The sequence below is a fragment of the Gadus morhua genome, chromosome 20, assembly GCF_902167405.1.
Source record: "Gadus morhua chromosome 20, gadMor3.0, whole genome shotgun sequence".
NCBI lineage: Eukaryota > Metazoa > Chordata > Actinopteri > Gadiformes > Gadidae > Gadus > Gadus morhua.
The window spans coordinates 3,629,386-3,639,385 of NC_044067.1; the positions used below are offsets into that span (position 1 = coordinate 3,629,386).

At 48.8% G+C, this 10,000-nt stretch overlaps 1 protein-coding gene across 1 annotated transcript in view; it reads left to right on the forward strand.

Moving 5' to 3' along the window:
• chn1 (chimerin 1) overlaps positions 1-10,000 on the forward strand; it is an 11,736-nt gene that overhangs the window by 896 nt on the left and 840 nt on the right. Inside the window, exons 2-7 of the mRNA XM_030344022.1 lie at positions 2,128-2,212; positions 6,225-6,398; positions 7,154-7,231; positions 8,241-8,378; positions 9,165-9,270; positions 9,930-10,000. The exon at positions 9,930-10,000 is cut by the window's right edge and continues 840 nt beyond it. Coding sequence (XP_030199882.1) covers positions 2,128-2,212; positions 6,225-6,398; positions 7,154-7,231; positions 8,241-8,378; positions 9,165-9,270; positions 9,930-10,000 — 652 coding nt within the window. The remainder of the gene's footprint in view (positions 1-2,127; positions 2,213-6,224; positions 6,399-7,153; positions 7,232-8,240; positions 8,379-9,164; positions 9,271-9,929) is intronic.

The window sequence follows — 10,000 nt, forward strand, 5'->3', positions numbered from 1 at the left end:
GGGGGGGACACGTTCCCGACACCGAAACGCTCCGACCGTCTCTGGTGTTGGGAACGGGGTTGATGACCTGTTTTTGTTTTGGTGATTCGGGTCGGTGACCGGAGCGTTCCCCCGGTAACGGGAAAGTGGTTGATTGATGGCGATGTGGTCCGACCTGTTTTGTTTTGGTGTTTCCTGCTCTGGCGGAGTCAGGACAGGAGTTTGTGTGCGGGTGAGAGGGTGAACAACAGAAGCTGTTGTGTTGTTTTGTCCAGAGTGGCTTCTACAGTAATCAGAGTAAAAGTGTGCGGCGGTAGTAGGGGTGTGTTGTCGCCGGAGAGGGGCAGATGGACGGATTAGGGCGCTGGAACGGGGGGAACACATTACAGTGTGAGTGTTTGTATCTCTGTCGGGCTGTTTGTGTCGAGCCAGCCTTCCCGCTCCCCTCCGCTGTTGTCGATATCTGATGATGGAACAACACCAGGGACACAAGCATTAACTCCTGAAAGGTTTGGTTCCGCCGCTAATGCACACCAGTTCCTTCCTGTTTGCGCGCAGGGTCGTATGTAATGATCGTTATTAGATGATGCCCGCTACTGTACCACAGTACAGCGAACCGAATCACTTCCAGATGACGTCAACCCCTTTCAGGATGGGATGTTTTCTCTGTGTGTGCGCGGCTAATGCCGTTCAGAGAGCTTGTGGTCTGAGAGCTACAGTATGGTGGTGGTGTTATAATCACAACTGAATGAAACAAAGCAATGTGGGGCTTTGCTGTTTTGTTGACGTGCAATGATGTAACGTCCCATTGGAGTGTGAAATCTGACCTAACTACTGTTGGAATTCCTTTTGGATTATTTCCTGTCTCTTATTGATTTACTTTTTTGCCATAGAATACAGAACATAAAGTAACGTTGATCTAACATCTGTGGTACATCTCATCTTATTCTTAAAAGAAGAAAAATAGAAAATAGGCTCACTATGGTGATTTATTGTGTTTTTCCGTGTGATTCTTTCTTGCAAACAATAACATGACAGAGTGGTCAAACCCTTAATTTGAAGTCCTACATCTTCCATATTTTAATTTAATGTTTCCCTAGTCTTCCCCATGCCAACTTGTTATCCCAATGTGGGGAAGCCCCTAATTGTGATTGGCCCGTTCCCATTCCCCTGCCTGGTTTGGGCCTTCTGATTGGCTGGGTTGTTGTTACCTGGCGATGTTGTTCATTCCATTGCATATTTGAGCACCCCCCCCCCCCCCCCCCCCCCCCCCCCCCCCCCCATCGCCCTGTAGCCTATTTCCATCATGATGCTTCAATTCACAGCCAATAGCGCGGCTACCCTAAACCGTTATTAATATTTTGAGTGGCTGTTGAAACTGTAATCCTTATAAACACAGCGGGTCGCCTGCTTAATCTGCCCCACTCAAGACTGTATCATGCTTTCCTTATCTAGCCGGCCCGGGATATTCTGTTTATCTGTTATCTGCTCTCTCTCTGTGTCTGTTTCAATCTGTCTGTCTCTCTCTCTCTCTCTCTCTCTCTCTCTCTCTCTCTCTCTCTCTCTCTCTCTCTCTCTCTCTCTCTCTCTCTCTCTCTCTCTCTATGTCGCTGTCTCTCTCTCTATGTCGCTGTCTCCCTGTGTCTGTTTCAATCTGTCTCTCTCGTTCTCTCTTTTTCTGTCACTCTCTCTTGCACTCTTTCTCTCGCACCCTTTCTCTCGCTCGCTCTGTCTCTCTCTCTGTCTCTCCATGTTGATGTCTCTCTGTGTCTGTTTCAATCTGTCTCTCTCGCTCTCTCTCTTTTTCTGTCGCTCTCTCTCTCTTGCACTCTATCTCTCGCAATCTTTCGAGAGAATCTTTCTCGCTCGCTCTGTCTCTCTCTATCTCTCGCTCTGCTACTCTTTCGCAGGCTTTCTCTCTCTGACGTTCTCTGTCTCTCTCCCTCTCTCTCTAGCACTCTCTCTAGCTCTCTCTCTTTGTCACTCTATCCTCTCCTCTCTCTCTCTCAATATGTGTGTAAAGAATAAACCACAACCCGTTATTTAAAAACAATGCCCACCCTTGAAACGTCATTCACCTATCAGGAATGAGTATTTAACAAGGCTGTGTGCATAAATAACACTAACCGGCTGTGTTCTGTGTTCCAGGTCCATACGTTTCGGGGGCCACACTGGTGTGAACACTGTGCCAACTTCATGTGGGGACTCGTGGCCCAGGGAGTCAAATGTGCAGGTACGTTTTGGTTTTCCCAACATAATCTGTACGAGAAGACATCACTTGATAGCTCTAGTATGTCCCAAAAATTCCCCTTCATCCCAACGAGCCATAGCGAGACAGACATGATGACAATTTAACAGACATACAATCATAAACTGCATGTTTGTACAACGTACAACGTGCAAAGCCATCCAATCATAGAAACAAGGAAAAGAGATAGCAGGCAAAGATGGTCTGCCCCCCCTCCCCCAGTCCAATAAAACAACAGCTAAATGAAACCCCAGGCATGATTGTCTCTCTCCCGGCCCTCGTATATATAACAGAATTAACTCGGGGCTCATATTGCAGTAGTCTCTGTCTTCCTTCGTGGAGGAATTGAGCATCATATTTTATGTATCGCCCGGTTTATTGGCTGACTAGGAGAGCAGGCGTTTAACTGAGTCCGACCTGTGATCCCACCACTAGTTTGACACCACTGCAAGGGTCATCAGGGTTGCGTAATCGAGTGAAACAGGGCCTCAATGGCTCAGAGTCGTTCTGCGATCATGTGATGCAATGAAAGCACAACACCCGCACGTTAATACCGTTATTATAATCTGATTGGGTTTTCGTTTGAGCAATCGATCAGAGATTTAGCGCAAACTGAAAAAGCTGTTGCTTGAAAGGATAAATTATGTGCTAATAAATAAGGTTAGCTTGATCAAGATGAAAAATATGCAAACTTTCTATCTGGACGTGGAATTGTGTGAAGTAAAATTAATTAAAGGAGAATTCTTAGTAAACGATCTCTCTGATAATTGATTGTATTTTGGTATAAGTCCATATCAGAGGCTGTATTGTTGCAGTCTGCGGTTCTAATCCTTTCTGTTCCTGTTTGTGAATATTTGTGAAATTACACAAATGGGAAAAGAGCCATGAATGAACTGAACAAGCTATTGTTGGCCAGCTAGCTTGTCCTACTAGCTTGATGCACCATTGCAATGGATTGGTAAAACTGGATTTCAGTGTAATGTATTCAACTAAATCTATTTCTGCACAGTTCAGGCCTTGGTTTCCCTACTAGTTCTGGTTAGGATTTTATTTTTGTTGAATATCATGCATATCGTTTTTTTATTATATATAATTTGATGTAGTCATATAGTCATATTTATCATACATATTGTATTCCTTAATTGATATCTATGTTTTGCTCACTTCATTGTACAGACACACAGTATTCGGAGTGGATCTCTGCTTCCAAGTATTTTTCCAACCATCGGGTGAAAATATTGAATGTTTTATTGATGAAACTAAATGGGCCACACGTATGTGTGGGAGCTGGGACATTAATAATTGATGCGTTGGTTATAGAAAGCAGACAAAAGCAGGACGAGAGCCACATCTGTGTTTAAAGTGGCCTTGTTGGCTCTTTCTTCGCCATTCCTTCGTACTCCACCATGGCGACCAGAATCTGGGGCAGAGCAGCAGACATTAGCATTCCTAAAGTCCTCTCCCACCGCCCTGGTCCCTCTTGTTGTAGCTCAGTGTCTCTCTGTTTGGTCGGGGGGGGAACTGCTGTTGGCCGGGTGCCAGAAAGCGAGCACTCTGCCAGTGTCGGTGATTGTTGTGCCACATTTTCTCATCAGAGTTACAGCCTGCCCCCCCCCCCCCCCAGCCAGAAAACGCATCTGAAGGAAAACAAAGATGGCAAGTCTCGTTAATGAGGAGCAGCTCCGAGCCAAGGGGAAGGAACTCCACTTCCATGCGCATTCAGATTCATCAGCCTCAGCTCAGCCCTGCCCCCCCCCCCCCCCCCCCCCCCCCCCCCCCCTCTCCGAGCGGACAGAAACATAACTCAACGGCCCGTCTCAACCCTGGCTGTTGTCGCGTCTCCGGATCTTTCTGTCATCGTGGTCGAGTAAGGATTGGATTGGTAGCGAGCCGCCATCGACCTCGCCTGAAACGCTTTTTCATCACACCGTCCAAAACGTCTCTCGCCAAAAACAAGGGCTCCCTTCCCAGTCCATCCCATAGACAACACCAGCAGCCCTCGCCATGGTAACGGAGACAGAGCTGACCATGCAGTAAAGTAGCCTGCTCTTGTCTCCCGGGCCCTCTGTGTGTGTGTGTGTGTGTGTGTGTGTGTGTGTGTGTGTGTGTGTGTGTGTGTGTGTGTGTGTGTGTGTGTGTGTGTGTGTGTGTGTGTGTGTGTGTGTGTGTGTTTGACAGTCTGTGTTTGTGTGTGTGTGTATGTGTGTGTTTGATAGAGTGTGTGTGTGTGTCCCTTGGGCCCTGCCCCTCCCACCTTGCACCCCCCCCCTCCCACCTGGGACTCTGGGCCGTCAATGTGAACATTTGGCCAATTCCCCACCTTACAGGTCTGGGGTCTGATGACATGCCCCCCCCCCCCCTCACTCCATTACCTCGCCTGTCTCATATCCTTAAGAGAATCATCCCTTAAAGTAATTACATTTCACAGCCAATGCATATAAATGCAGGCGGCATGTATTTCTCTGGGGTCCCTCGCTAATCCGAAATATATTCGGCGATAACAGAACAAAAAACATATCTGCTCTTTTTGCTATTTTGTTTACAAAAATAGAAGAAAAAAAAAATCGGATGTGATGTATTTCATTCAAGGGCCGCTTTGTTGAGAGAAGAGGGGGAAAAATCCCCCATCAGGGCTTGGAGGAGGCTCAAAGGAGGCTCAAAAGAAGCCACTGACTGAAGAGCTGGCCCATTTCTTTTAGTGTTGCAAACTAGGTCTGGTGTAGCCCGCAGCGTCTTCATCTCCGCTTCCAATGCCGTGTGTGTGTGTGTGTGTGTGTGTGTGTGTGTGTGTGTGTGTGTGTGTGTGTGTGTGTGTGTGTGTGTGTGTGTGTGTGTGTGTGTGTGTGTGTGTGTGTGTGTGGGACTCTGGAGGAGAGGGAAGCTAACTCTCCCTCCTCCAGGCCACATTGTTTTTAGCGCGTCGCTAATTCCCTCTAAGAGCTTCTGTTTGGAAGCAGAGAGAGAGAGAGAGAGAGAGAGAGAGAGAGAGAGAGAGAGAGAGAGAGAGAGAGAGAGAGAGAGAGAGAGAGAGAGAGAGAGAGAGAGAGAGAGAGAGAGAGAGAGAGAGAGAGAGAGAGAGAGAGAGAGAGAGAGAGAGAGAGAGAGAGAGAGAGAGCGAGCGAGAGCGCGAGCCTCTGCTTTAGCTCTCTGTGGGCTGCAGGCTTGTGGACAAGGTTCTGGACAAGGTGAAACCTGCCCGGAACAGCCGGCTCCGGGCTTCCTCCACTGGAGCCAACACATGTGCACACACACACACATGTACTCTCACACACAAACACACACACACAGGGGAACACACACACACAATTTAAATCAATGCCCCTACTTTCTCTTAGTGGACATCATCATTAAATCAGGAAACCAATGACATTAAGACAGACCATTATGCAGTCAGAATAAACCCTGAATAATATATATTCTTTCATTATTATTTACTGAATTGTGAATTCGTCTGTCTTTTATTTAGGGTTTTATATATTTCATTGTGCTGTTTTCCACACGCTCTTATTTTGCACCAGCTGGAACCAGAACAGCAGCGGCACAGAACCACTGAAATGTAATTTCCTCTCCCTGCTCGCGGGCCCTTTGTCGTGCTCGGTTGCTAAAGACACACAAGCCGCTGTGAAGGTGACTGTTCCCAGATCTGTATTCTATTCCGGTGCTCAAGGTGACTTCAATGACACGCCTGGCCGCTGACCACCCGCAATTTCCTGCGCCGCTATTGGACGGTTCCCCTGAGTTCCACTGACATTCTCAGAGCACACATGAGGGGAAGGGATTTAGCCCTTAGCAAGCACAATTATACATTCAAGCAGGGCTAAATACGAATATAATTAAATTAATTTAATAACCGGCCCGTTTAATAAGCATGAATATATTCAAATCCGTTATCTGAGCAAACAAGATTTTTTTTTCTGTGTGTGTGTGTGTTCCGCTCTGGCCTTCTGTCTCTGATTATTCCACCAATAAACCGCTCATCCTCTTTCTGTTTCCACAGACTGCGGGATAAACGTGCACAAACAGTGCTCCGCCGCGGTGCCAAACGACTGCAAGCCAAACCTGAAGCACGTGCGCAAGGTGTACAGCTGCGACCTCACCACCCTGGTGAAGGCCCACAACACCACGCGTCCCATGGTGGTGGACATGTGCATACGGGAGATCGAGTCCCGAGGTCAGTTGGTTCACAAAATGGCCGCCCAACCGCCGTCCGAAGGGTATTTAGCATTTAAAATGTTCAATTGAGTCCAGAGGTCAGTTGGTTCACAAAATGGTCGCCAAACTGCCGTCCGAAGGGTTTTTAGTATTTGAAATGTTCAACTGAGTCCAGGGTTCAGTCAGTTCACAAAATGGCCGCCCAACTGCCGCCGTCCGAAGTGTTTCTTGTGTTAATGTTCAATCAGTCCCTCCCCTGTATGCTTCGCGTCCATCCGTTCACTCCCTTTGTTTACTTTCTTTAAATTGAAAACGTGTATTATTGATGTATGAATCAATTTGAAGGACTCCTTCTCGCAAATGACTTGTTGTTATGATTTCACGGCGTTATGGTTGAAGGGTCCGGCGATGGCGTCGGTAATTGTACACGCGTAATTAGAAATGGACTCTCCCGTTTCCTGTTCAGGGGAATCACTCAGCTACGCAGGATGCTCGTGGCATTCTCATTGTCTGCCCTCCACCGTGCGACGTCTATAACTAATTCCACTTTTGATTTATGTCTTTATTACTTAGCCCAGTGGTGTGGAAAATGATTTTGTCCATATTGTTCTCCTCCGCGATGTTGTGTCTCGCCGCTCATTTCCTGCTGCATATTCAAAAGCTTTTCAAGGGCGTTTCCCTGATTGTCAGACAACATGATGGAGTGTCTTGATGTGATATCGCCACTCACCCCCCCCCCCCCCCCCCCCTCAATGTGTTCTGCCCCCCCCCCAGGTCTGAAGTCCGAGGGATTGTACAGAATATCAGGCTTCAGCGACTCCGTGGAGGAGGTCAAGATGGCGTTTGACAAAGGTATCCACGGCGACATGTGATTTATATTATGGATTATTTCAGGATTGCCGTTTGACAGAGGTATCCACGATGACATGTGATTCATATTATTGATTATTTCAAGATGGCGTCAGACAAAGGTATCCACGGTGACATGCGAGGTGACATTTATATCATAGATTTTATTTGTCTGGGTCCCCGTCTCGGTGAAACCCGCGCCGCCGTCCCACCCTTAAGTGTCACGGCGTTCGCACGCGACGCAACCGCCGCCGGTGGCGTGCTGCGGCGTGCGACGGTGTGCTTACATAAGAGCCATAAGGGTGAAGGGAAAATCTGGGATTAGGCAGAAAGTGCCATATTTGTGGAGGATTAGCATCCATCTGGGAGCCCTAGGCCCAGCAGAGGGCTCCTCTCTGGGGTGGACTGGGGACAGAGCAGGGGGACAGCAGGGAGAGAGTGCTCCACAAGGCAGAAGAACAGCTTCTAATTTCATTAAACCCAGCGCCATATCAGCACGCCTGCGGCTCCGGAGAGCCGCCGAAAATAGGCTTTTCGCCCGCACACCGGATTGGTTGGTTTGACTTTTAGCCGTTTTCGAGGCCAACCTTTTGGAAATCGGGCGGAAAAATAAAAAAGCCAATTCCAGAGTGCGAGCGTCTGTGCGGGGGGAAGATGAAGCGTGACAGAGTCAGTCATTCCGGCTCAAAGCCCTGTGATGTTCCGTCCTCCGGAGCAAGTAGGCCAGCTCTCGCAACGCCGCCGCGCGTGTCTGCGGGAGAGACAGAATAAAGCCGGCCGAGCGAGTGATAGCAGCCACTTTATATTCAGAGAGAGCTGAGAGGGGGCTCTGAGTTATTTTCTCCTCCTCCTCCTCCTCCTCCTCCTCCTCCTCCTCCTCCTGCTCACGGGCAGAATCGCAATCTCTTTATTCTCCGTGGCGGTGTGCTGACGTAGGCGGTTTCTCTGCAAAGCTCATCTTCCCTCTCGTTCTTTCCCCCTTCCTTTTGTTTCCTCTAATTCCTCTCAACAGACGGGGAGAAGACGGACATCTCGGTGGACGCCTACGAAGACATCAACATCATCACGGGCGCCCTGAAGCTGTACCTCCGGGACCTTCCCGTCCCCATCATCTCCTACGACGCTTACCCCCGCTTCATCGAGGCTGCCAGTGAGTACGGCAAGCCCGGCCGGTGTGACGTCTGCCCGTCCGTCAGACCCGCCTTACGTAACCACAAACACCGTGCCCCCGCAATTAGCAGAGAGACGCGGGCGAACGCGCTGCTGCTGCGTCAGCCGCCGGTAACTCGTTCGCGGGAGGGTGGGGGGAGTGGAGGCGCGCTGGAAGGTGATAGGTCAAGCTGCTCCTGGGAGGAAGTGGTCTGTAACCATCCCCCCACCCCCTGCCTGCCGCACAGCCACCAGTAATCACACAGCCCCCCCCGAAAACACACCATATGGTTGTTTAAACGGAGGCTAGGCTATTTTTAGATGCTTCTTCTACTGTGCTGTTCTAGAATGCACTAGTCTGCTATACTTTACGATACTATACCCTAAGATACTAATAGATCCACTATACTGTACTGTACCATAATTCTATGCTATAATTCTATACTATACTGTGCTGTACTATAATACTACACTGTACTATAATACTATACCATACTATACTGTGCTGCACTATAATACTATACCATACTATACTGTGCTGCACTATAATACTATTCCATATAAAGCCGGTTCAGTATCAGGTGTGGTCTTCATGTACCAGCAGTTGAGGTTCTGCGATGGTAAAATGAGAAGCAACGGCAGCATCAGTGCAGGAGAAGGTTGTGTTTAGCAGTCTTGATCTGCAGCGTTCCGCTCCAGGTCCCTCCATAAAGTAGACAGTTACTGGATTCCTCGGGTCCTCGATGGCTTTTGTTCTAACGGCGATACCGCTGCCTTCTCTTGTCAGAGATCGATGAACCAGAGAAGAGGCTGGAGGCGCTGCGAGAGGCCATCGCGCTGCTGGCCCCGTCACACAGCGAGACGCTGCAGTACCTCATGGTCCACTTAAAACGGTACGCCGAACCCCGGCACGCACATACACGGCCGACACACGTTACAGATCTGTCAGTCTCTCTCTCTCTCTCTCTCTCTCTCTCTCTCTCTCTCTCTCTCTCTCTCTCTCTCTCTCTCTCTCTCTCTCTCTCTCTCTCTCTCTCTCTCTCTCTCTCTCTCTCTCTCTCTCTCTCTCTCTCTCTCTCTCTCTCTCTCTCTCTCTCTCTCTCTCTCTCTCTCTCTCTCTCTCTCTCTCTCTCTCTCTCTCTCTCTCTCTCTCTCTTTCTCTCTCTCTCACTCCCCCCCTTTCCCTCTCTCTCTCTCTCTCTCTCTCTCTCTCTCTCTCTCTCTCTCTCTCTCTCTCTCTCTCACTCCCCCCCTTTCCTCTCTCTCTCTCTCTCTCTCTCTCTCTCTCTCTCTCTCTCTCTTTCTCTCTCTCCCCCCCCCCCCCCCCAAAACCCAACCACACACACTGGACAATGAGAAATTGTGTTATATTTATAGGAATATCACCTTCAATAGGCTTATTCGAATTGACTTTGTCCATTTTGTGATTTGTTAATTGTTGACCGTTGGCTGACTCGATAGACTACCGGAGACCTGAATTTCCCGAAGGGGATGATTAAAGTATCCACCTATCTGTGACACTAACGTGTGCTGTACCCCGTGTCTGACACAGGGTGGCGCTCCACGAAGAGCACAACCTGATGAACGTCGAGAACCTGGCCATTATCTTCGGGCCCACCCTGA